General features: G+C 40.1%; 1 protein-coding gene across 5 annotated transcripts in view; it reads left to right on the top strand.

Moving 5' to 3' along the window:
• Positions 1 to 27,271, top strand: part of DOCK10 (dedicator of cytokinesis 10) — a 140,659-nt gene that overhangs the window by 60,795 nt on the left and 52,593 nt on the right. For all 5 annotated transcript variants that reach the window (XM_066193184.1, XM_066193183.1, XM_066193182.1 and 2 more), the window contains exons 4-14: positions 5,468 to 5,550; positions 9,338 to 9,410; positions 9,726 to 9,863; positions 10,132 to 10,266; positions 14,707 to 14,890; positions 16,508 to 16,593; positions 18,730 to 18,813; positions 19,700 to 19,855; positions 21,356 to 21,577; positions 22,290 to 22,412; positions 23,007 to 23,089. In XM_066193184.1, coding sequence (XP_066049281.1) covers positions 5,468 to 5,550; positions 9,338 to 9,410; positions 9,726 to 9,863; positions 10,132 to 10,266; positions 14,707 to 14,890; positions 16,508 to 16,593; positions 18,730 to 18,813; positions 19,700 to 19,855; positions 21,356 to 21,577; positions 22,290 to 22,412; positions 23,007 to 23,089 — 1,367 coding nt within the window. The remainder of the gene's footprint in view (positions 1 to 5,467; positions 5,551 to 9,337; positions 9,411 to 9,725; positions 9,864 to 10,131; positions 10,267 to 14,706; positions 14,891 to 16,507; positions 16,594 to 18,729; positions 18,814 to 19,699; positions 19,856 to 21,355; positions 21,578 to 22,289; positions 22,413 to 23,006; positions 23,090 to 27,271) is intronic.

Raw genomic sequence — 27,271 nt, 5'->3', positions numbered from 1 at the left:
GTAAATAATCCCTTAATAAGTATTTTATGCCTGCAAAGAGAATAAATATTTTACATTTTATGATTGCTTAATATCTGAGTCCCCTTATTAATTTATACCAAAGTATTAGCTATATTTAAAAGTTAATACTTTGTGAATTGATTATTCCTATACCTGTAGTTGTATTGGGATAATTTCATTATGGATTTTTCCACCTTACTTTTTCTTAGGCAGGACCAGCCTGAGGACCTAAATGAGGTTCCAAGAAAGGAGAAGTTTCCATAAACTTTTAGAGCCAGAATAAAATTGTCTTCAGTGGTTTGTTGTTTTAAATATTCCTAACTTCCTTTATTATGCTGTTTCCTTCCAAATTCTGAATTTTCTCACTCGTCACAGAATCTGCTGCACGTCTGCTGCATTTATGCCAGTCAGCATTGTCCTCATGGTCCATAATATTGGCAAAAAGAAACATTCACTTCACTAGGAACAAAATAAAATTCTTCCTTTTAGACAATAAAAACATCCCTAATATCACCTTTCCTAAGTCTGTATCCTGAATATGCAGATCAAATGGGAATTCTTGGGATCTTCTCCACGTTTCCTTTGGAAATATAGGGGGATAGTGCCCTTTGCTATTCAAAATTTCATTTAGTTTGAGGAACTTAAACTACCTAACTGCAACGTATTTAATCCCATATTAGTTTGCATCAAGTCAGTATTTTCACGAAGAATGCAGGCAGGGGCACACAAATGCATGCTGTTTGTGTCTGTGTGTCTATAGGAGTAAAATTTTAGGCATATGGGACAAAAATGCAGAAAGTAAATATTAGTTGTCAACTCTCATTTAAGAAATGAGTTTAAGCCAGGTGATCCTTCAAAGAAAAAAGATGCTACTTGGATAAGCTTTAGGGAAACATGTTTGCAGAGGGGCTGTCCCCATGAACGAGGAGGTGTAGGAGCTGTGCGGGGGCAGGAGTGGTTTTCGTGGGTGAAAAACAAATCAAAATGAAATAAGTGTGTAGGAATATTGCAGTTTCATTCAGGGAATGATGTAGTTAATTTTGTCTATGATAATACAGTGTTAATGTGGGTGTCTCTGAACTTTCCTGTTGAGGTTTTCTAGATACACAAGAGGGAGTTGTCACTTGTAGTACACTTGCAAAGGCCTTGCCACTCATCTGAGGGAGTTTTTATCTGAGATTTTGCGGGTTGGGTCTACAGGATCTGTAGTAATTATGAAGCATGAGTTTTATTAATCACAATGTAAAAAAGCCCCAGCCTCTCCTGTATAACTTCTGAAAGTGGTGGTGTGCCCATAGTGTTGATTTTGGAGGCTTTTTGATTTGCAGGCTAACCTGCACTGTTCTTACCTCTTTCAAAATCAGACTAAAATGGGAACTCCTGTTGACAATGGCACCCAGAAAATTTTGTTGTTGCTTATCACAGTGTGAATTTCCCCATCTTCAAAATCTAAGTTTTTCCAGTGCTTGAAAGAGCTGTAGTGTCAGGGCTAGACATAGATTGTTAAAAGACAGTGAGTCTTTTCAGAAAGCCCAGAAGATAAATACTTATTAAAATGTTTGATACTTTAAAATAATAGTGTGTTTCAATGTTATTTTTGGCTTGTTACTTGCCTGTGTCACTGGACTTTACTATACATGTGAACTGTTATTTTGGGAACAGTTTTGAGAGCCCCAAAATGCAGGTCCTGGTTGGCAGCGGCCACTGGTGATGCTGCCATGCTCATTGTGGGTGTGAGGAGTCTGGGGCAGGCCTGGGTGGAGGGCTGGATTTCCAGCCAGCGTGATCACTGCACCTCCCCAAATCCCTGCACACCTCCTTCCTTTGGTTGTTGCAGCCGAGGTCAGAGGAGAGAGGGAAGGCTCTGTGAGCAGGGCTGTGCACGTCATGGGCAGAGCACAGAGCCACCTCTGCAGCTTCCTCTCCAGCACTGTGGCCACATCCAGCTCTGGAACATCTTTGCTTTCTGTTTCCATGCTCCTGCATACGCTTGCCCTGCCCTGTTCCACCTCAGGAACAGCCACTGTGCCAGGGTGAGGGGCAGAGTTTCTCTGTGCATGCAGTTCCTCTGCAAGGAGCCCACTTGTTCCACGAACGACTTGTATTGTATGTGCATCTCTGCTTCTGAAGACCACATTCTAGCACTCGAGTGCTGTCTTAGAGAGGATATAAGGAGGGAAATTGTTTCCTATGTGTTTCCCTCACTTCTCCTCTTTTTTTTTGTTTGTTTATTTCTGTTTGGTTTTTTTGTGGATTTTTGTTTATTTGGGGTTTCTCTTGGGGTTGTTTTTTTTTTGTTGTTAGTTGGTTGTTTTGTTCTTCTTTCCCTCCAAAAGGTTCCTTTCCATTGCTGGGTAAGTTTTTCTTAAGTGCCTTTTTCACGATGGTAGCCATCATGCTGTCATCACCAGAACCAGAGATAAGAAGTTACACGTGGAAAAAGCCTGCAGGATTGTCTGTCCCTGTAAGGAAAAATTAGGCCATCCGGAAAAAAAAAAACCAAAAACGAGAAACAAAAATAAGGAAAGACCTTAGTTTGATAGGGCCCCTGGGAATGGGCTGTGCTGCCTGCCTGGTTAACAGAGCAACAGAAAGTTCATACAAACATGTGCCAACCCTCCCACATCCCAAAACTTCCATTTCTCTGTCTATATTTTTCCTCCCCCACAGTTCACTTGAGCTCAACAGCCCCTGCATTGGTGCCTCTGTTCTTTGCCAGGAACAGTAGTATCCAGCTCTAGCCTCTTCATTCTCTGCCTCTAGGAGGTTTTACTTGCTCCTCAAATCAGGTTTGCAAATATTGTTCCTCTTTGCTAAAACTTAATTTCCGATAATAATTTCCAGTTTTAAAAGAATCATTCTAAGTCAGTACTGTTAGCAGAAGTATTTTTTTTAGTTGGGATATTCTGAAGAGAAAGTCTGCATCCTTTTCTTGGTGTTACTTTTTAGGTTAGCTCTGGTTCCCCCACAGAAGCTAGTTCAAGAACAGTGGTAGCTGTTGCACTGGGTTGGCTTGTCTTTTGTGAATTTACTGAGTGATACTTGAATGTGCTGCTTTGTCCCCTTTGATTTTTATTTTGATTAGCTTTTTCTTGGAGGAGCACAATAAACCTTTATAGTTACAAGCTAAAATACTGTGGCCTGCTCTATATTCACAACTGCTTTTTTGAACACACCAGCCTATAATGTTTGCAATAAAAGCCCGCATTGAGAGTTCTCTGTGGGCTTTAATTGCATCTGTTAAATAAAATACTTAGTAATGAAAGTACCACAGGGGAAAAGTGGTCCTTTCTGTATAAGGTTCACTTGGTTTGCATTTGCCAAGGAGAAGGGGAATGATGTGTGAATTGGAGATTCCGGGCTCACCCTCACAATGCTCTGTGAGATTTTCATTGGCTGATGTAGAACAGAGTATATGTTACTCTTGTAAGAGTATTCTTTTGGCCTAGGTGACTGTCACACACATTTAACCCAAAGACAAGAGTGACCAAGTTGTTTTATGAAGAATCATAAAATAAAGTTTGGTGTGAAGTGGGTTTTTTGTTACTATCTCTACATTCAGAGGCCAAGTGCAAACAATGCTGGAGTGGTTTTCAGGGATAACTGTGAACCTGACCCTGGCAAGCGTAGTCAGTTATAATGTTATAATATTATCTTCATTCTTGGACAATATGTGATTATATTGTCTAATGGTCCCACTTTATTCTGCATCCTGTAAAATAATGAGGTTTTGTGTTAGACGAGAAGGTAAATACTGGATCTACATGGAATGTGTTACTGCCTTTGGTCGTGCTGAACTGCCATGGGGAGAAGTGCCTATAAATGTGCACCCACTTCCTTGCCACCTTTTCCACACTCTGAACCAATTAAAGCTGTCACAGAAGACTCTGAATACAAAGAAGATGACTTCCTAAAATAATTTGTGGCTACATACTCTGCATATTTTGCACACGATCTAAAAAAAGAGATCTGTTAAGCCAGTGCTGAGTAATTTAGACAGCCCATCTCAGGTTTGCTTCAGCAGCCTGATAATCCCCTTTCTGTCCCTCTGAGGCAGAGACCCCTGTGCAAGCAGTGACTCCCATGGGCACTTCAGAAGAAGCTGGGATTGAAGAGAGGGAATATTCTCAACTGAAGCAGTCAACCTTTTTATATTAGTTTATAATTGTCCTTTTATTCTCTTTCCTTCTACTTTCTCTGCACAGCTTTAGACACCTTTGGTATTTCGACACCTTTGATCTATCCATTATTCCATTCTGTTTGACTCCTGGTGTCTCATGCCTTTCTGTGAGACTGTCTTTACTGCTCCCACCTCCGATTCCTTTCCATCATGCTGCTGCTTTCTCTCCTGTAGGTCTCCACCCTTTTCCTTCCTGATGTGCCTCCTTTTCCCTATGGCCTTGGGCAGCAACTTCTACTGTTGGGTTCTAGGCTTGATCCCTCTCTTTCTTCCTTTCCATCTCAGGTGGGCTGGTGCAAATTTTCAGGTGGAGTGTGTGGAGAAAATAATACAGTACTGGGGTAAAGTCTTCAGCATACAGTACAAATACCAGTTTGCAATTTACACGCTGTATGAAGAATCACTGGAAATTCTGACATTGTGTCATTTTCCTTGTAGATGTGTAGATGTGCACCTCAGCAATAGCTGCACGTGTTTCATGCATCTTGTTGCCTTTCAAAATGTCATGTTGTATTTAACTGCATTGATAAAAGTTCTGCATCAAATAATTTCCTCAGATATTCTGGTCTATTTGACAGTACAGCCAAGCCCTTCTGTTTAGTTCAGGTTTGGCTTCCTTATTTGAGGGAGATTGATGTACTAAGAACAATTTCCAAAGGCAAATGCAAAACCAGCAAGACAATTTTTAGATAGCAAAAAATACATGATTACATGACTAAGCAAATTCAGTGTGGAAGGGAAAACGAGACTGGTGAAAAATTATAGTCCTATTAATATATTCCTGAATGCTATTAAGAGGTTAAAGATCAATCCTTAAGGGCAGAATAAGAAGTAGAGAGCTTGTGATGCAACAAGGGGGAGTAAAAAGAGTAAGGCAAACGTAGTTACAGTGGAAGGTTTAGGTAATGAAACAGGATGCAAACGAAAAATGTGTAATCAATGTCCATGGAGGAAGTCAGGCTTAAACTGGATCATGTCTTTTGAGGCAGTAACTATAATTTAATGATGTTTCTTAGAAAGCAGATGAGAACCAGTAAAGCATGTTAAATTGCTATCAGCTCCCTCCTCCATCTTGCGTGATTTAGTGCATTTGATTTTAAAGGGAAATTGTACTTCAAAATATGGAAACGTATGACTCTGGCTTTCCTTTGAGAACTAAGCACCCAGCTTTAAAAAAGAATTTCTTCTCTAGCACATGGGCTCCCTCAGAACTTTATCAGTTCTCTAGCTTTCTTGAGTCTAAACCCTTGTAGTAATTCTGTTGTTGTTTGTGTTTCTTCTGTTTAGGCTTGTAAATACTACAGTTCCCACTGGCATGTTGTGAACTACAAATATGAATCCTATTCAGAAGACTTTCGACACTTACCACAGTAAGAACTCACATAAGTTCCCTTTTTATTATTTTTTTTCCCTTTAGGCTTGTGTTATTTGCTAAGCTTTGTCCATATTTGCTCTTTCCTTTGTCTTCTACACTGTGCTTGTTTTACCGTATTTGTAGTGCCTTGCATTTTTAAAAAGGGGAAGCAAAGGTCCTTCAGAAAAGTTCAAGACTCTGCAGAATTCATTGGTATCAACAAACTCCATTAGTGCTGATTCAAATCCTTACGGGCGTATTTGCGTTTTCAAAGCACAGTTGATACAGGAGAGGTGGCTTTTCGTTTTCCTTAATAATGCATAAATGTCACTCACCTTTCACTGGGATTCTTTCTCCTTTTAGTTACCCTGTGGAGCAGGATTTCAGTGCTTTATAGCTGCATTGTACAGGAGAACTGGGTACTGGAGGTGTGCCAGTGTCAGGGTAAGGGGCATCTCTCCTGTGTTTGGAGGCACATGAACATGAAAATCACTGTAAAAGTGCCTTAAGGAGGAGGAACAAGTTCTTTGACTTGAGTGGAAAGAAATTAAGAATCTGGTGCTCATTCCAACATGTATGAGTTTCTACCCATACTCTTGTTTCTGGAAGGTTTGTGTCCTGCCTCTGAGGAAGGTTTTAGAGAGTAGTTACCAAAATCACCAAGGGCCAGAATGAGCTGTGTTACTGCCTCCTTTCCTGGACTTTGAGTCATTAAAATTACAATACAGGATGAAAAAGGTTTTTACCTGCACATAAGACAGGAAGGAATGGGCGCCCAAAGTTTGGGTAGGATAGAAAGTAGTACTAACTTCATTGCTCCAGGAACTGATAGAACTCATAAAACGAGTCATATGACCCAGTTAGATGCTGTGTTCAGAGGGTTTTGCACTGCAAACCTTCCTTTAGACCTGCATTTGCTCTTGTAGGTGGGTATTTTTATGAACAGCGTACGTGGTAGTACAAAAAGCCATTAAGAGCAGTTTTGCTAATCAGAGATTATAAACACACCCTGTCTTAAGTACCCAGCCTGCTGATTGGTTTAGAAAAATAATGCATTTAGTGCTCAAGAAAAATGGTTGTAGCGCAGCCATTTTCCATTTAACCTTAAATGTCTTCACTCTTATGAAATATGCATTGGACAGATGTGGGTGCATTACTATGCACAAAAGTACGTTTTAGCTGATTACATACATCCTCTTCTGCAAAGGATATTTTAGTGTGGTGCTTAATGGGATTTGCTTTCATGGGTTCATGCTCCAGGGCTCCCAGAGTGTCTAGCATCTTACTTTTTCCCCCCTCCTAACGCATACATTGTACTGAGGATTATACTGACACGAGATCTTGTGTCTTGTATCTTTTAGGGAAGGTTTGGGTGCTGCACTTGTTGATATTTCAGACACAGAGTTTTAGCAGGAGCTGTCTGCATTTTGTTTGCTGGAAACTCCCATGGCTTTGGAGCTTAACATACCTTTAACAGATCTGGTTTGAAATCCACCTCATTTCATATTGTTTCCAGCCTCTTCAACCTTCATTTGCGTGTGCATGTTGCAAAATTTGGTGTTTTAGACTAAATCTTCTCAAGGAAAATAAGGATGCTTGATATGTCCTGATCATTATACTGTATTTCACTGTTGATAGCTCTGGATGCCCACTTTTTACCAGTTTTTGTTTGATTTGAAGAAACCTGCTGTCATACTTCCAGAAATCTGAACATATTCTTGTATCAATCCTTTTATAGGAAGTCATTGTATTGGCGAGCACTGGATGAGTGTTAAGTGTTTAACTTTACATAGTGGGAAAGGAATATCATTTACAATGCCAGATCTAACTGCGACTCAAGTAATTCCATTCACTGAGGGTGTGCTGAACTTCCCTGTGGGCTTTTCCATGTAGAAACAAGCATATTGGGACTCAGCAGCTTTCAGCAGTGCTGAAGGACTTCATGCTTGGGTGTGCTTGAGGCACATGTGCTGTGTGACCCATGCTGTGCTGGGTCACACAGTCATACAACACCTCAAGTAATGGCTGCATGGTGTAGCAGATTTTTGTCTGAGTCACTCTTTCTGCATGCTGACCCTTTCTGATTGGAAACCAGTTGCTGAGTGATGCTGAGCACCGGGGCAGGCAGTGAGTACTCAACACGTCCACTGCAGTAGTGCTGCGGCACCAGGGCAGAGCTCAGCGCCACATGCGTGACAGCATCAAAGTATTTACCAGTTGCTCTGGTTTTTCTCTGAGTGTGTTCCTCCTCAGAGGTTTTTCTCAGCTCTTTCTAACCCTTTAAATTCCGCTCTGTGAGCTCTCACTACCTCTTTTACACCATGTTTTATGCTTTGTGTCAGCGTGTCCTTGCTTTTTTAGCAAGTGGCCGGGTGGGAAAAGATCAGGCTGCTTAGTGTGTGCTGTGCTGACTGTCTGGGAACAGAATGAGTTGTTAGCAAAATTTTTGCTGCTGTTTATAGGAAACCTGGAACACTTTCATAGATATTTCAGGTCTGCCTCTTTTTTGTAAACGGTGGGATTTGGCTTGAGATTTTTGGTTTGGAGTCCTTTCAGGTGGGAGTGTTTGTGTAAGGATTTTTAACAGATGCCCTTGGTTGGATTGGAAAATTTGCAATGGTTTTCCATCACACATATTCTGATTATTAAAGCTTTACAGATGTCATAAATGTCAGTAGATTGTAAATGTTCCTTTTATTCAAGACACTGATCAGTTGTTTGAGGTAAATAAACTGCAAAACTGGAACAAACCAAAGAGGGAATGAAACACTCTTATGTTCTCTGTGCATTTGTGGTAGCATGGGCACATCATGGGAACACTGGTTTTGAAATGGGGAAAACGAAGAAGAGACAGGTATTGCTCATTATTCTGATCTTCTTATCTGTAATTTATGTATGAATGAATAAAAAATGGAAAGGGTCAAAGTTTTGGGTTTTTTTTAAATTCTGGAGAAATCAGTCTCCCTAATAAATAATAGCTTTTAGCATGAAAATTTTTTTAGGCTTTCATATCATAACTAAAGGTTTTCAAGATGAGATTTGTAATCTTTAGGAAATTGAAAACAGTACTGGAATTTCTCAGGGCACTGAAAAATCTTATTTTTTTCATTTAAAAATACCCTTGAACTTTTATTGTGTGTATTTGGCTGTTACCTGCTGTTTAATTCTGCAACATGAGAAGTACTCTGGGCCTAAGTACAGTTATTTATGTGCTTAAAATTAAGCAAATGCTTAAGTGTTTGCTTTTTTGTATTCGGTTGTGGGTTTGGGTATACAGTATACAGTTTGAGTATACATATATGGAGAACATAAATGGCATCACATCAAAAAGACATCTGTGTGTTTTGAAAAATTGCTTGAAGGCTGTGCTCATCATACTGAATAGAAAAAGTACCTTGAAATCATGAAGTGATGTAGAAGCTTTAAGATTAAAATTCTAATGTTCTTAGTTAAGAAATCTACTGAAGAGCTCAGTCTCTTTCCTTTGACAGCCTTTAGTGGGATATCTCTTTGGAAATTGTTTTGGGTTTGTTGCCCATTGTGGTGGAAGAGCAGCGAAGAGACCCAGAATTGGTATTTTATCATTTGTATAGAACTGTTACAGCTTCAATGCCTTGGGGGGAAAAAAGATACATATGGCTTAGGACAAAAGTATTTTTAAAAGTATAGTGATCTTAAAGGAGACAATAGGATCAAAGCAAAAGGTGTACTGACATTGCCGGGGGGCTCAGTATGGCTACCTCCCTGAAATAGCAGGTACATAATTTTTTTTAATAAATAAATATATTTTTCCCCCCTCCCAGAAGTGAATGTAGACCAGAGAAACTGCCATCACATTCCTTTGAAATCGATCATGAAGATGTGGATAAGGATGAAGTATGTATTCTGGTCACGGTGTGGGCTGGTTTTTTTCTACTGGGGAAATTATTTCTTGCTTTAATATCAAATAAAGAATGATAGTGGAGGTTCATTATCTCCTGTAAAATATTTGATGTTTTAAATAGCTCTGAAATTAGTAGAACAGCTTGGTCTCACGTCATCCCATGCATGGGAGGGCTATTAATAATGTCTTATTTTAAAAGGAATGAAGGGGTGATTATTTGTTATCAAGCAGATATTCACACATTAATAGTTTCTGTCTTGGAATTCAAAAAACAAGTCTGTGCAATTTTAACCCTGTCTTCCATACAGGACACAACATCCCACTCATCTTCTAAAGGTGGTGGTGGTGGAGGAGGAGGAGGAGGGTTAGCAGCAGGAGTTTACAAGTCTGGATGGCTTTATAAAGGGAATTTCAACAGCACTGTAAACAACAGCATCACTGTTCGGGTAAGGAAACAACATTATTCTTTCTTTATTCCATTTGCATTTATTTTCCCCACAGAGGCACACTTTTTGCCATTGTCACTTAACTGTTTATATCTCAGCTTTGATTACATTGCTTTAAATGATAATAAAGTAGTATATCATTTGTCTGCAAAATAGAGATTGAAATACAGTCATGAGTTACCTGTTATTTAAACCCTGTGAATAAACTGTCAGAGAAAATAATTTGCAGTACAACAATTTTCATACTTCTCTTTTCACCCCACTTCAGTCATTCAAAAAGCGCTACTTCCAGCTGACGCAGTTGTCGGATAACTCGTATATTATGAATTTTTATAAAGATGAAAAAATATCAAAGGAGCCAAAGGGATGTATTTTTTTGGATTCTTGTACAGGAGTCGTACAGGTAAGTTCCAGTTTATTTCATTGTAGTGTTTTGGGTGTAGGATGCATTTAAAAAGGCAAGTGGAAAGACACATTAGTTAGCAAAATAATGGTCTCATTAGCAGTTTCAGAAAATGAAAGCACCAGTGGTTTTGCTCTTTAATTTGGTGCAGATTCTCAGACTGACAAATTACAAAAAATCCACAGCTGAATTATGGTAGCAGACTATGCTCACACTCTTTGTCCAGGGCAAACATGAGAAAAAAATATTGTGAAATGTTTGGGAGGGGTTTCACTGAAATTATTTTCTGAGATGTTATATTTTACCTCATGCTTACTAAGAGCATGCTTGCTTGTTGTGGGGTAAAGAGATTCCGGTTACACACCTTTGCCTGTTGGGGAAGTGTGAAATTAATCTTTTATCTTGAGCCTCCTTGAAGGTCATCACTTTTGGAGACGTTAGAGAGTCTTAATGGCATCAGGTAGGACAGAACCTTCTTGTTTGTTTGCCAGAAATATCTAAACCAACCTTTTTTTCTTATTGTTACCTTTAGACTGTGTTCTTAGCTTTTTTCTCCCATCTTGTTCTTCCTTTCCTCTCATTCTAATAATATATTTCCCTTTTTTCTTTTGTTTCATTCTAAACAAGATGTTACCTTGAATGGTATGTGACTATTGATTGATCTAGCCCAATGTGTCACTGACTAAGGAAATGCCTTTTATTTAATCCATACTTCACTACTTAACCCATAAAGATTGGTAACAGTGCTAGGCAGCCTGATTTGAGGATTGCTTTGAAAGAAACCTTTCAGGTAACACAAGGGAAGACCCCTGATAAACAAGAAATTTTCTTCGTTGTGATGTCTCTCCTTTATATTTGCAGCAAGAAAAATGATCATTTCCCGGTGATTCACCCTGGGAAGAAGTATTTGTTAACAGTCCCCTGCTCTGAGGGCAATGGCCATTATCCCAGTGCTGTTCAGAAGGGTGTTTCCTTTTCCAAGCAGGGAGAGAAGAGGATGGAGATAAGCATGTAGGACAGTGAGATTTGCCAGTGTGAATCCATTGGCTTGAGAGACCCTCACAGGTAGCTTGGAAGTGTAGCAGAAGCCATGGAGGAAGTTCTTATGGAGAGATCCTGGTTAAAAATTGCTGCTTGCTCCTGCCTGCTGGCAGCAAGGGTAACAAGAGTCAGCTGGGTCTCAGCCAGAGCTCCAGTCCAGTCCTGTGGGGTGTGGTTATGTACATATTTCATGCCACCCCAGAGGGTGCCCTTTCTACTGTGTTGTTTCTCATGATACTCCAGGGTAGCAGAAATGTCTTGACTGCAAGATTTCTGCCCTTTTTGACTAACTTCTGACAAAAAAACCTCAAGAAACCTTTGAAATCCTCCTCCCCCTGAACCTTTGACAGCTGCTTTCTAAACCTACAGTGTTCCTCCAGATTGTCCCTCACTGGTTGAATGGTGGGTTCTCCTCTTGCCTACCCCCAGATACAAGTTTCTGTGATAGTTTTTGATTAACATTTAGTATGGGACTCACAAATTTAAGCTATCTTCACTAGCAAGAAGTTAGAATCTTAGCCAAAGGTGTACTAGGGTGAGTACCATTAGCTGTCAAAGTCTGTGATGGACTTGGAATCATGGGGCTGAAAAAAAAACCAGGCTTAGAGTTGCCATAAACAGGGAGACCAGAGAATGTGGAGAAAGAGTTGGGTAAAACTGAATTTTTCGTGAAAAAATATGGTATGTACATTGTGATTGAATATGTTTTAATACCACTATAAATTCTTTAAATCTCTATGAATGACTTTGAGCTCCTGTTTGATTGAGATAGAAAATCAAAATTATAGTAAATATCCCAGAGAAATCATCTCCAGATAAAATAGAAAATGCTTCCAAAACAATTCTGTTAGTTTGGAAGAATGACCCTGCAGGCATTAGACTCAGCCTGATGTTTCATTTATACCTCATTCATAGTCTCTTTTTTGAATCTTGTATTATTTCTTTCTGGAAGAAAATTTTGGACTTGAAATTAAGTGTTTTAAGTGTTGAAGATTAGAAGTCAAGGTCCATACACCATATGGAAGGAGGTTTATGGAGGAGCAAACTGAGAAAGGGTACTTCGGGGTTTTTTTCCTGTTAACTGATCAGGAAGGTAAAATAGTTGGCCTTAGATTTGAAACCAAGACTTTGCTGTAGATCTCATCTGCTTGCCAGAAGTCTGAAGGGCAGATGGAAAAGTGGATATTGAAGTTTTCCTGCCCCGCCTGATGTTTTTAAAGTTCAGCATGCAAGATATATTGCTGTATTAGATAATGTCTGATGGTCTTTCAGTACCTGATTGAAAGATCTTGGCCATGTCTGTAAGGTGAAGTACATAATATAGACAATAAATGCATTCATCTTGTGTTTCAGTACAGATTAAAAGATCTTGGCCATGTCATAAGGGAAAATACATAAACCAGAAAATAAATCCATTAATTTTAAATGCTTTTTTCTTATCTGAAGTAAAATCGAAACATAGCATTCTTTTTTATAGATTTTACATAAGCTGGTGTACATAATCCACTTTACAAATAATCTGGCTTTAAAACTTTTTAATGGCCACTACCTAAGACTCTTGGCATAGTTTTGTTCAACTTCTAGCTCTTGGTCAAGCCCTTATATAATTTTATAAATACGTAACAGGTTTTAGTCCTTGTTTTACATTACTTTGAATGTATGATTGGAGGAAAGGAGTGATATCAGGATCAGGATAAATACTGGACACCCAAGAACCAATTGCCATAAAACCCAAGCCTATTCTTACTCTGCCTTTGATGAACTAAAATTTATAACCCTGAAAGAATATTCACCTCCATAAAGCACTTGAGAGGAAAATTATATCCTATCAAGAGAATTTCCAGTAGCAGAACTAAAAAATAGCACACATGCACATATATACACACAGACAACCCCAAGTCAGCTTGAAAAGCCAAGATCTGTCTGACCCTTTTGACCCAAGTAGCTACAGAAGAAGTAGTTCAGTCTTAAGTGATTCCTGATCTGGGTCATGACATGTAATACAAGAACTGGAGCAAGTGATTAGCAACAGATTGGGTAGGAATCTTCTAAATCATCTCTGCTGCTGGAAGAAAATGTTCATGGAACTTGCTTCTCAGTGTCCTGGGCTCTCATCCTCCTCTGCTAATCAGTATCAGATTTTGCCTCTGTTCCTCTTAAAGTGTCACTATCATCTCACCATCTGGATTAGAAACCTCTTAAATAACTTGTTCATATAGAACTGTGCAGAAAAATATTTACATTATGCAGAACTTCAGGAGACCGCTGTGATGTTATTTGAGACTGTTAAGGAGGAAAAAATGGAGTGAAATGACCATTTATGGGGTGGATGTTTTTTGGGGTTTTTTTTCATTTGTCAGCATCACTGCAAGGTTAAATCTGTCAACAAAGTGATGGCAGTCTTCTGGAATATTGAAATCAAAGTGGTGGCACTGATGTCCATCATCAGTCAACTTTAAAAGTTCAGTGAAACAGTAGGTGATAGAATGCATTACTGTTCTCTCAGATATAAGCAAGGAGTAGAGAATATTGATGCAACTGCTTCCTTAAAACTAAGAGATATGTGTCTCACTAATAGGGTAAATTTGAGAAATTAAGCCCATTATGTTAGATCCCATCACTTTGTTTAATACAATTGAGCTGGTTCAGTAGCTAATTAATTCTTATGACAGAAGTTGATAGAGTTATCATCTCCTGCAAGGTAAAATCTGATGACAGAGAACAGCTCTCAGAACTCAGTCTATTCCCAGTATTCTGGGCATTTGTTATTTTGTGCTTGAAAAGGATAGCATTGCAATGACTGACCAGCACTACACCTCACCTTTGCTTTTTGTGAAAAATTGTTGAAATCCCCTAAGTTGTTTTTAAAATCCTTCTAAGACAAAATTAGATGTGGGAAGTACCCATTGTAATAGTTAGTGTGCAGGAATTTGTCCTGTTGCAATCTTCTGGAAAGTCTTGTTCCCAAATATTTATATATTTATATGACTTAGCAATACTTTGATTTATCTTTTCAGATGTGCTGGTAAAGTGTAAGAGGCTTGTTTTTCATACTTGTTCTCACCAGACCACTCCAACTCGTGTAGCAGTGCTGCACTTTGTGGCCAGAGGCCTTTTATAGTTCCACATGGGAGGTATTCCCCTCTGAACTATCATCCATCTTAGACTTCTGTGGCTAAATATAGGACATATGTTTGGCCACAGAATCTCTTAAATGCACAAATTGACAGAAATTTTTGTTAATAGCATACTAATTGAATTTTCTTTAAAGCCACTGAAGTTCGCTTAAATGTAATTTTTAAGGAGTGGCCATATACAAGTCCATCTTATGGATGCCTTTTTCAGTACCTTTTTGTATTAGCGCTAGTGTTTATTTTTATTTTCCTTTTGTTCCAACAGAATAACAGGCTTAGGAAACATGCCTTTGAATTGAAAATGAATGACCTCACATACTTTGTGCTGGCAGCTGAAAATGAGCAGGATATGGATGACTGGATTTTTACGCTCAACAAAATCCTGCAAATAAATCCAGAGGGAACCATTCAGGAGAGGAAGAGTGCAGATCTCACTGATCTGAGACTTGGTAAGAGTAAAAAATCTCTTGTATTGCTGGGGGGTTTTTAAACAAGTGAAAAAAGTGGAACCTTCATCTCAGTATTTAATCATTCTAACTGCCTGAGTCTGTAATGGATTCTGTACCTATTGATTTTTAAGGAAGCAGCACCAGTCCTGGCAATCCCTGCACAGTGTCAGCTAACTCTCCTCAGATCATTTTCAAATGGCTGGAGGGGAGGTAAAACTGTTCCCACAAAGTCAGCAGGAGCAACGTGGCTCCACTTTGCATATGCAGCTCTTTTTTAAATTTAGTCCTCTCTGTCAGTGATCTTGCTGGTACTTTGTGTTTTACTGTCCTGGAACTCTGAAGGTTTAAAAAAGTTTTGTGTTGGTGAGTGGTTTGATCAGTACTTTTCCCAACATTTTGCTTTCTTTAAAAATCTGGAGCTAATAATTAAAAAGAAACAGCTGTGGTATATGGCTCTTTCTCTGAAAGCTTATTGACTTTTACTTCTTGCTTTTTTGAGCTTGCATATTATGCTCTCTCACTGTGGAAGAAAGAATTGGATGCTCTGTTATACTGCAGTCTTCATGTGGCAGTAACTCATTCCTCCACATAATAAATCCACATACAGTTTGGATGAACTCCAGCTGAAATTCTAAGGCTGAAAACACTTGAAACCTTAATACAGATGTAAAATGCATGTGCTCTGAGCTGAGTCAAAGCTTTGAATTCACATGCATCTGAATCTTAGGGATGTTCGGAGCTAATGAACTCTTTAGCCTGATGTTTATATTAAGTTCTAATTTTGGAAGGACAGGATACTCTTCATATAGGCAAGGATGTTTTTAGAACTTGGAGACACAAGAGATTTGCACTTCAGGATCAGAGGAGTACTTTTGAAAATCCCACCCATAAAGGATATTAATGAAACAGGAAGAAAAGTGTGCATAAAAGGTCAAAAACACGGGATAAAAGAAAACAGAAGTCTACTGGTAAAAAAGTTGATAACAAGCAACAGGAATGTGCTATAGAGCTGACTTGTCAAAAGACATGAGGCTTTCTTGGCAAGAAGAGCCCTAAGTGGCTGTAAAGCATGTGAACTTTTTGCACATGGGGCTGAATTACCCCGTGAGAACAGAGCACTGCCTGGTGAGCTGAGTCAAGCACAGGGCTTATGTTCAGTGCTGCTCTCTGGATTCATGGGTTTGCAGCTCAGGGAGTCCAGCCTGCATCCCAAAGAGTGGCCCAGGTCCTGCCTGCCTCGCTCAGGCTCCCTTTACTGGGAATCCAAAATCTTCGGTTGACATAAACCCTTGGTGTTGCATCAGAGGGGACTGAGACAAGAAGGTGTCTTTGTCGTGGGTGTGAATATTTGTCTTGGGCAAATGTGTGGGATGCTTCACTGAGCAGTCAGGCCTGTTGTTTGGAAGCCTAAATATAGACTGAGATACAGTGAGCAGCAGTGAGAGATGAGGTTGAGGAGGACAGAGGTTAACATGAGCATCACTTCCATTTGGAGAGATGACAAGTCTGAAGGGAATAAAAAGAAATAACATGGAAATGTGGGGTTTTATCTTTTAAACCTGGTGGTAATAGCAAGAATAATAAAACCACTTTGTGGGTTTTTTTCTTCTCTTCAAGACCCTGCAGAAGTTTCGGTGAACTATGATTGCTCTCAAGAAGAGGCAGATTCTTCAGAGAACACCTTGCACCCAGACTTTGCAAAAGTAATGCATGTTACATTTTTCTTTACATGTCTAGTGGAAAGAATGTCCTAGGTGAAAAATGCCTGCCAATAGCTGATCATTAATATTCTGAAAGGTTGAAAAATATAGCACAGTCTATTACAATTGTTAGAGACACAACATGTGGCAGGAATTATCTTCTTTCTGAACAACCCATCCTTTTGTTTAAGTGAGAAAATCTCCACCAGACGCAAAGAGTAGGTGCTCCACTGAGTATTTTGATTCAGACCTGTGAAGTCAGTAAGGTTCAGGTCGCCTCAGTTAGGTGTGAAATATTTGCTTGTCTGAACTGCATTTCAGTAGAATTTGGCCCTTGGAGAGCCAAGATCTCCTGTGTGACTGGCAGGGAAGTGAGCCCTGAACTGCTCATTGCCTCCTGTAACTTCATTGAAAGATACATGTGCTACCAAGGGAGGCATTTTGTCCTCTGGAGCTCATAAACTGCTTCATGTGGATGAGATAATTGTATATGGTGCTAAGAAGCTTTTTAATGAAAAGCTAGATTGGAAATGCTTCACTGCTTTCATTTAAATGAATCTGTTTGTAGCCTTCTGCCAGTGAGCTGCTGTAGATGCTGTGTGTCTACAGAGCCAAATGCTGTTTGAGGATGTTACACAGATTTGAACTGAAAGCTGTCTATGCAGTTGAGGACAGAATTTTACTGTAGGTCATATTCATATATGTGAAGTGGTCACCTAGAATGCCAAAAAGGCAAAAAAAATCAAAACACCATAAAATAAAAATAAAACAAAATGAAAACAGAAGAGCCAACCAAAGAGAATTTGTCTGTGTTTATGTATTAAGGGCAGCAAAAGTGTCAGATCATCTTGTCTGTGGATAGATGCTTTCTAATGGTTTAGTTGATGCAGATATCTCAGAGGTATCTTGCAGATATCTCAAAGACCACTGATGCCTGCAAGGCTATAGGAGATGGTAAGCTTGTTTTGTGATGCTGTTTTTGCCCTTTATATGGATAATTCCTGTTCCCCCACACTGGCTCCACAGGCCTGGCTGCATCAATGTTCTGTGACCTTTCCCTGGCCCATGGCAGATAAACATCCTGGTCCCATCTCTATCTAAACCAGTCTACCAGAGCCACAGCAGGACCTGCTTCTGCAGGTCAGGCCATGGGCAGTGCGTGTTAGGAACTGAACTTAGTGCTCTTGGTCTTGCTGGGCTGCTGCTGCTTGATACTTAATGTGTACTGGCAACATCATGATGTTGTGGGAGACAGGAAACGCTGAATGGGATCTGAACAAGAGAATATCCTGTGCTATGTCAGCTAAGGGTTGTACTCAGTCAACCAGAAAAGATGGACACTCTTTTTAATATTTCAGAGATTAAAAAAATTTTTTTAGAAGTTAGAGAAAAACAAAGTGCAAAGAAAGACTGAAGGAACTGAGCAATTGAAATATCCCACAGGATCTTTAAGGGGAAGGGAATGTGTAGAGTTTACTTTCCATATTGGATATATGAGCTTAACTAGTGAGGAACAAGGTTTATGCAGTTAGACGTAAGGATAGACTTTTAGAAGGTAGAGTAGGAAAGCACCAGATGGCTTCAGAAGGTGAAGTAGGTTTTGTCACAGAGCTTGCTATTAAGTAAAGCATGTGTCTGTCAGAAAGGAAATGGGTGTGTCTGATCCTCCCTGTGGCAGAGGGTGGGTGGGAGAGGACTCACCCTTCCCTGTGGGTGACACTGCAGTCTGTGTGTCTGCTCAGCCTGTGAGGCTGAGTGCCATTTGCTGCTCCCCTTTCTGCTCTCCTCTGGCACAGGTGTTTTTCTGTGGGGCTGTTTCGTTAAGGGTTTATTTCCCTCAGCTCGGGAATCTCTAAACTAATTTTGGTGCAGAGATCTGACATCTTCCTCAATGGATAGCATATGTGAACACACAAAAACTTCAATTACTTAATTGATCTATTTTGAGATTCCTTAGAAGTATGTCATGGCCTGAAAATCCCTTCTTCACAAGCAAAGAGTGCTTGGAGGTGCCTGGGGATAACTGCTGCAGAAGTGGTAAATGTTATGAGTTAAACATTGATCACTCATTTAGAAGTCTAACAACTCTATGGATTTCTGTTCTCGAGCAGAAAACTAATTTATTATCTGTCACCACAGTACATCACAGAAACAGAAGAAACAGTGAAAGCCTCTCGAAATACAGAGCGACTAAACCTGTTCTCTTTGGATCCTGATATAGCAGTAAGCAATTTTTTTTTTTTTTTTTTTTTTTAATTCTTAGAAGTTTTAAAATACAGGTGACACGAGGCAACTGGGTTAGCTGAGCCAGCAGAGTGGTTTGCACCTCAGCAAGCAGCTGGGTATACCCACGGCTTCAGCAGTGAAGTGGGAGGGGAGCTATCGCTGGAGTCCACAGATATTTCTGGACAGACTTTCACTGCAGAGTGGCTGAGGATGGCAGTGACCTCTGGAGGTCATCCAGCCCAGCTGAGCTAAGCTCTGAATTAGTTCAAAACAGGCATTGAAGCAAAGTTTAACATTTAATGTCAGGATTCAAAGAAAGTTATTTCTTGCACTGAATGTGATTTAAATGGAAATTTTATTTTAGTTAAAAAGAAGGCTTAAGTAACATTGGGATCAGTGTATATTTAAACTTAAGCCTGATGTCAATCAACTGTAATTCCTTTATTCAAAGTATTAAGCAAATTGAAATAGTGATGTGGTATATAAGTAATGGGAAAAGAGGGAAATGCCTGGAATCTCATTCTAAAATGTGCTGTTAATAGTCTGAAAATGTGAGAGATTTTAATCTATATGAGAAAATTATAAGATAAAGCTTTAGAAACAGTAAGTAAACAAGAAAAAAGTCGGTTCTGAAATTATAGGAAACCTAATTTGAATCCCTTATTCTGCCTCTGACATTAAACATGTCCTCAGGCAGTCTTTTGGGTTTGCTTCCTAATCTATAAATTAGGAATAACACTCATTTACTATAGTAATATGAAGATACCAACAGCGGCTTTTGAGGTTTTTCAGGTGTTTCGGTGGTTGCAAAGACCTTTAAAAAGCTTAGTTTTGGAATATGATGCTTTTTCTTATGTATAACAAATTGCCCTACTTATTTCAGGCATTGAATCCTCAGAAAAAGGAGTTTCCAGGGACAAACTCAGTGATAAAGCCATTTGAAGAAAAGCCTGCAAAGAGGATTCTGATTACCTGCAAATCTCTCAGTTTGAATCTCCAGGCCTGTGTTACTGAAAATGAAAATGATCCCGCAACCAATGTGAGCTGTGACCTTTTTTTTTTTTTTTTTTTGGTTGGTTGGTTGGTTTGTTGGTTGGTGGTTTGTTTTTTTTTTCCTTTCATACATGTGTTAGTTTGGAAAGAGAAGTGAAAGGAAAGCTGCATCACCCATGCATACTGGTGCCTTTGGACTGAATAACAAAACTGATTAACTTTTCAATAGATAGTTTGAAGCTGATTTACACTGCAGATGTTTCAGCTACAGTTCAGTGGAGGATTAAAAATGTTTCAAACCTTGAGAATTCTTAACAATTGCTATAGGAAGAACAAGTTTAAACTGCCAAGACCTATGTAAGGAGGCAATGAAATATCAGTTGCTGGTGAACTGGGGGGTTTTTGTAGTTTTTCAGGGAGAGATGAGGAACCAAGGAGATAAAGTTACAGGTGAGAAGGCAAAATATAAAGGACAGGATGTTTCATCTAGTGGAAAAATCCAACTAAAACCAGGACAAAACAGAAAATTTTGCTTACTCTTACTGTAAAAAAAAAAAAAGAGCTGGGAAAATTGAGATGTAGATGTCAGTCTATAGCTTTTAGTCAGTTCTGCTCTGAAGCAGGAAAGTTATGAGACGTCAGTGGCCCAGCAATTCCACATTCATATATTACATATGAGGCATTGATTTTGTTTGTTGATTTGTTTGTTTTTCATTTGAAGATGACCTCTACAGTGAGTGCAAATTCAGCATGATGTAATCAATATCTTTTTCTGGCAGGCTGGAATAACTGTTTAAATAAAGTCATGATAACTGCACCAAGGGCATGCAATATTCATTGCAGAGGCTGGAAAAGCAAAGGACATTGTACCTGCTATGCACTGCTCTTTATCTCCACAGTTTTAAGGTTCTGATTTCTGGACAGCTCAGGTGGTGTTATTCTGAGGCTGATTTATTCTATCAGAACTATGAATACTCTTGGGAGGTTACTTTCAGTCACAGGACTGAATTCCCTGGTTCTTTGCCATAGGATAAGTGGGCACTGTCAGAGTGGTTTGAATGCTCTTGGTTTCCCAGCAAAATGGAACATGTGTTTCCCACAGAATAATACACCCACGCTTTTGTGTTTGTACCAGTAAACATTTTCCATCCCCTTGCATTTGTCATCTTTGTGTTGCATTTCTGACGATCCCTGGAAAGCCCACACTCACTCTTCCCTCTTTTATAATGACTCTTAATCTACATTTTAAAAATCCTGCAGTGTGTTTTCTGGGGCTCTATTCATTTACTCTAATAATTAGTTATCTATTTGGTTTTGATTCTGTGAGTTTTTAAGTTGTCAATTCCTCTTCTGGCACCCTGTTAACAAGCGTTCTTTAAAAGCCCCTAAAATCACACGGTTGGAAATATGTTTGAAATGTATCCCATAATTTGTAAATAATATTTGTTTACTTTCTTTTTTTCTAGTTGCAGAAACCCATTAAAAGATAGATTTTACTCCCATTCTCTCAGTTACCACTGTATTTTGTTTCTGGTATTTTCTCCAGGTAGAGCCTTTCTTTGTGAGCGTGGCACTGTATGATGTCAGGGATGGCAGGAAGATCTCTGCTGATTTTCATGTGGATTTGAACCACACTCTGGTTAGGCAGATGATTTCAGGTTCCTCGAGTCCATTAGAAAATGGTGCGGTTGAAAATATTGACTCAAATGAAATGGAAGAACCACAGGTCAAAGGGTTCCCAGAAGAGTGGCTGAAGTACCCCAAACAGGTATTCCACATGTGACTTGCATGGCTTAGAGACTCGTGGGACTTATTTTAGTTTGGTAGTATTTATTTTTATTGGAGAACTTTTGCATGCTATGTTCTTGTTTTCAAGAAAATTCTCTTTTATGTGTCAGTTGTACAGAGCCACTTGCTTTCTGAGCTCCCTGTATAGACCATTTACAGTCAAAACTGATAAAAGTTAGTCTCTCTATTTAGAAAAAGCACCCGTATTTCCTGTGCCCTTTGGGTCCATTTGCTGACCTCTCCCAACCAAAATCACAACTCAAAGCAACACCCAGGTGCTGCAATAATCTCAAAGTGCTTCCACATTCTTGCTGTTGCCGTGAGCTGTGGGCTGAAACAGCATGTGTTCCCTTTTCTCCTCCTTTCATTCCCCTGAGGAATGACTGACTCAGGCCAGATTTTAGGTGCTGCCCAAGAGGAACAGTTAGGTTAGGCCATATTAAAATGATCACTACTGCTTTTGGACTTGAGTCAGTCTGTTTGCAAGGTGCTGCATGTGCACAAGCTGACTTCAGCACTATCACAAAGATTTTCTTTTCCATCTGGCTGTGTTGAATAAGCAGAGATAATAATCCTTAATAATCCTTTCTGGATTTGGTTTGTTACTGTTTCCATCACCAGAGAGCACTGGCAGTATTTCCTTTCTCCAGTATTGCTGTATACTTTTGAACTGTTCTCCCTTTTATCCACAGGCTCTTTTCTCCATAAGTAATCCTCACTCTGAGATTGTGCTGGTGGCAAAAATAGAAAAGGTACTCACGGGAAACATTGCCAGCAGTGCCGAGCCTTACATTAAGAATCCTGATTCTTTTAAGGTAATGTAACAGGAACATCATTTCCTGCTCTGTAAGCTTCAGCCTGCTGGAAGCTGAGGGCATTGCAGATCGTGCTGACAAATCTCAGCAGTCTGTGGTTGCTGAACAGGACAGGCTCCCTGGAGCCCCATGCTTCAGAAGGCAAATGTCCAAGTTCCACTGATTAATGATGCTCCATTTTGTCTGCAACCTGCAAATCCATCCTGTGCTGGTTATGCCTTAGTACAGGGATGTCCTCTTTCAGCAAGGTTTTAGAAATTATGAGCTACAGAACTTTGTACAGGAGCGAAGTTGGGGTAGGCACCTTGCTGTGTCTGAGCAGGCACTGCACCTGCATTGGGGAATTACAGAAAACTGGAATAACAACTTTAATGCAGTTCTGAATAAAGGAGTGCTGACAGGGTTTGATTTGTCAGCAGCATCATCTTCATCTTGTGATGTCTCTGCTGTCCACCCCAGAACCTTTTGTTATGAACAGTATCAGGCCAAATTATTGTAGGGACACTGTTGCCTGTTCAGCTTGGATGTACTTTGTGCAGCATTTAAGACGTTAGAATGTTACTGATTAAATAATTCACATTTCCTTTTTTGCAGTGTGCACAGAAAGTGTTAAAATCCAATAAACAGTTCTGCAGCAAGCTGGGAAAATACCGTATGCCATTTGCTTGGTCAGTGAGGTATGTATTTATTCTTTTCATGATTTTATAAGCATCTTATAGCTTATTCCCTTGGACTTCTATCCTTTTATTCTTTTCACTTCTTCTGCCTGAAGCTAAGCAAAGCTTTCTCTCTGGTCCAGGACCCCAGAATATCCTGCAGGTTTTTTGTTTCATTGCCCTATTTTTCTCACAGCTAAACGTCAGTTACTTGCTCATTAAATGTTCCTGTGGTGGACTCTTTTCTTCAGGTAGGTAGTGAAGTTGCCAGGGAGCAGCAAAGGTAGCTGACAGAATATCAATTTATTGTGAGCTCCACCATTCCTTGGGCACTAAAAATTACCAAAGAGATTTCAAAGTCACAGTTCTCATAAGAATTTCCTACAAAGGTAATTGTGGTCTGAAATAGAGTTGCAGTGACCACCGAGAAAGTACATGAACAGGTACCTGTTCTTGAGGCTTTGTTCTTGTTTTGATGTTTTAAGAAAAATCTAACCAAGTACTTGAAATGCTTTGGGGTTCATATTGAGGGATTATGGTTCAGGTACTCTTGCATTTTTCATGGTTAGTAGGTGATGGAGAACTTCTATTTTCTCACTTGGCAGGTCAGCTGGGTTTTATTGCCGCTCAGCGCTGTGGAAGTAATGGATTTTTTTTCTCTCTCTCCTCCTGTGTAATTTTTTGCTGGTCTCACCTCAAGACCGAGGCACCCCTGTGCCTTTTGATCCCCTTTTACCAAATATGGCTTTTTTTTCTGTTTGTTCTCCCTTCAAGTTTTGATGTAATTCCTTTCTCTGTCATCTCCTTTTCTTCTTTCTCAGTCTTGTGTAATTTCTTCAACTTACTGCTGCCCTGGGATGAGAGAGCTCCCTGATGGAGACCCTCCTGCGTGTCCCGGGAATAGCTCTCCCTTCCTTCTGCCATACGCAGAGCAGAGACTATAGGTTTTCGTATTCCCTACAAAAAGGAAAGCTGTCAAATGCCAAGTGAAAACATTCCCCCTCTTCTGTGGCTTCTGTTCTCACAGTAGCAGGCCAGGTGGAGAGCTGCCTGAAGCTCTCAGTAGGGAGAAAGGAAGAGCAAGTGCTGGGTGAAAAAGTTGTGTTGTAGCATTGCCTGTGGTTATGAGAGGTGGCTCAGTATGTGTGAGTCTGACGTGGAGCATGGAGCACCAGGAGGGCACAGTTTCCCGTGGCACCTGCAGGGGAAAAACTTCTGATTTTAGAATATGGTGCTTAGATGGCGAAGAAGAAAACATGCAGTGAGGTATGGCCATTTGAAGGGTTCATTTATATTTCATTTACATACTTTTTTGTCAATATCCAGTCAGAACAGGAGAGGTGAGTGCTCAAGAAAAGGGCAAATAATGTGTTTTGATCTGTCATTGTAATCTCAAGGATACTCATAAATATTTGCTACTTCTGTGTAGCCAGAGGACTATTCATCAAAATCATATTGATGGGTTGATAGACTTTTAGCATGTAACAGACTGTGCAATGGCAGGAGGTGCAGGCTTGGCACCAGACTGACCTGAAGCTTCCTATTAACTCTGCCTCTGCCTGTTCTCTGTGGAAATACCAGCAGTGACATGTTCTGCAACTCAGCCCTTGCTGTGGTAGCTACCTTTGGGTGGCCTGATGATTTTAACTGGTTCAGGGTGATGATTTTAACTGGTTCAGGGTCTGGCTAGCCTAGAACGCCCTTCCACAGCTTGAGCAAATCCTGCCAGAAATAAAATGCAGAAAGATTTTCTTCTCATTCTGAAAGAAGTGCATTTTCTTTCCATAGCATTCTCCAAGTGGCAATCCCTTGTTGCCTCATGATGAGGAGTGGGTAGGAGCAGGATTTCTGTGCCCTTCTCCTCTGGTTCTCACTGCTGGGCTGTGTGTGCCACAGCTGTACTGCCCAAGTGCATCCCATGGTGTGTGCCTCAGCCCAGAGCTGTGGCTGCAGCTCTGTGCTTGCTCTGCCTGAGGGAAGTCTTCAGAGACATGAGTGAAGTTTTGCTGCTATCCCTGAGAGGCAGAGAGCCCCCTAAATACCTGTCAAGCTAGGGTGCATTGAGAAAATTCAAATTCCACACTCTTTTACGCCTGCTTGTGTATTAACCTTGCTCAGGTCTGACTTTGGTAAAAGCAAAGTATAAAATCTATTTCTGTTTTCACAGCTTGAAAATAGAAGTTTCCACATGAGGTTATCGCACTACAGGGGGAAAGAAATGGTTTGGCTATGATCAATAGCCAAACCCTGGGTTTGGAAATGTGTTTTCCAGTTAGTTCATTCTGGCATTAACCACACTCCTGTTTTTGTGTGGAAATTTTCCCTCCTTAAAGCAGTTACAGATGGCCACAGTGCGATCTTTACATATGCATTCAGCAAGCCAAACTCTTGACAGTTGAGTATTGCACATGACTGAAACTCTTAATTAGCTCCTGTGGCACCAGTTTGTTAGCATTGCTCAAAAGCATGACTCAGGGTTCTTCCCTGAGTTCCTGCTGGGAAATCTGGTGTCTGTGTGCTCTCGCAGGTATAATTACGGTATGTTAGAATTACGGTGTGTCAGAGTCTCATATTCCTGCCAGAACTGCCAAAGTTTGCAAATATCTGCCTCAGCTAAATCCTGTAGATGTGGCGGGAAACTTTATTCACAGAGATTAGTTTTTACACTGCTACTCCTTCAAACCTTCTCCACCCCCGTAAACATCATGTTTTAGAGCCTAATACTCAAATCCTTTAGCAGCTTGTGCTGATTTGGTTCAGCTGCCCTAGGTTGAAGTAGCTGAAGACAGTGAGACTGAACTGATTTCCAGTAGCTGCAGATCTTCCACTGACTGTGAAACCCTGGAGGTGAGCAATTTTCCCACAAATCATAAACCACTGCTTCAAAAGTAACCTTTTTCAAAGTTAAATGATGAACAGTGTGTAGGTTTTCTGTGCTCTACAGGTTTTTAGGATTGTGGGCCATCAGCTAAAAATGTCAGAAGAGCAGAATCATATAAACACTTAAGTACTGAAATGATGTTTCAGTTTTATTAGTGTGATCTATTGCTTTCCCCTAAATTACCGCTTTTAAAATCTCTTCAGGATTTTAGTTCAGTGAAATTTTTCTTACTAAATTATCACCATAAATAGGTACCCAGCACTAAGGTACATTGCTAATGTGTTAGACAAATATTGAACTCCTGGACTGCAGAGGTTTTTAAAGCATTTCTTTGTTTTGATGTGACAATTGTCATTCTCAAGTGCCTTCAGTGTGTTCCCTGTGACAAGGAGCACGCTTGTTCCACCTGCAAGGATATAGCAAAACATGGGATTGCAGTTACTTAACTGCAGCTGTAACAAATTCAGTTCTTGCTGCTCTGGCAATTCTTCAGCTTTAATGAACCTGGGCAATGGAGACACCGGTACAATTTGGCCAGTGCATAAAACATACCTTTTTAAGAAGGGTTATCTTGTTTTCAATGGACTTCTAAATGACTCATGTGGTTGTAAGAACTTTATATAAATGGAGTACTGTGTGTGAGCTGGAGAGATAAAAATACTTCCTCATTTTGTAGTGTTTTCATGCCTTTAATTTTGTCCTGGGTGCATTATTTAGGCAGGGATATGCTGCTGAACCAGTCCTAGAGGCAGAGCCTGTGATAGGCAGGGAGCACTGATGCTCTGGAGCAGTGGTTGTAGGCAGGATGACTTTGTAAAGCCCTTCTGACTCCAAACCAGAGGGCAGGAGTGGGCAATCATGGAATCTTTGGGGTTTGAAGATACCTTGAGGATCATGATGCTGTGTCCCTGAGCCTCCTGGAAGGCGATGCTGAAGATCACTGAGCCAGAGTGAGCCACTTCTATCTTCATTTCCACCTACATCCACAGCCCTCCTTGGTGAGTGCCCCTACACCCCTGCACTGAGCAGGGCTCTGCTTGGTGTCAGAGCCTGCTCTGCACTCAGTTAATAGTTTCCAGCAGAGCCTGGGTTTGCTCAACGGCACATTGCAGAGCCCAGTGGCACAGAGGAAATCACTCACCCAGTGTTTTGCTCCTCTCTGTTACTCTGGAGGAGGAGGCAGTGCCGAGTCCAAGAAATATCATAATGTCACCAATACTGTAATAATTATTAAATCTTTCTTCTTTCCCTTTTTCTTTTTTCAGACAGCAGTTCAGTAGGATTTGTAGAGTAAGTTGTGGCTGCCAGAAATGAGGTCTGGT

This window comes from Chamaea fasciata, unplaced genomic scaffold (assembly GCF_029207755.1).
Source record: "Chamaea fasciata isolate MVZ Bird 193981 ecotype frontalis unplaced genomic scaffold, bChaFas1.0.hap1 SCAF_11, whole genome shotgun sequence".
Lineage (NCBI taxonomy): Eukaryota > Metazoa > Chordata > Aves > Passeriformes > Sylviidae > Chamaea > Chamaea fasciata.
Note: the sequence above shows the minus strand (reverse complement) of the source record. Positions and strands in the feature narration are given on the sequence as shown.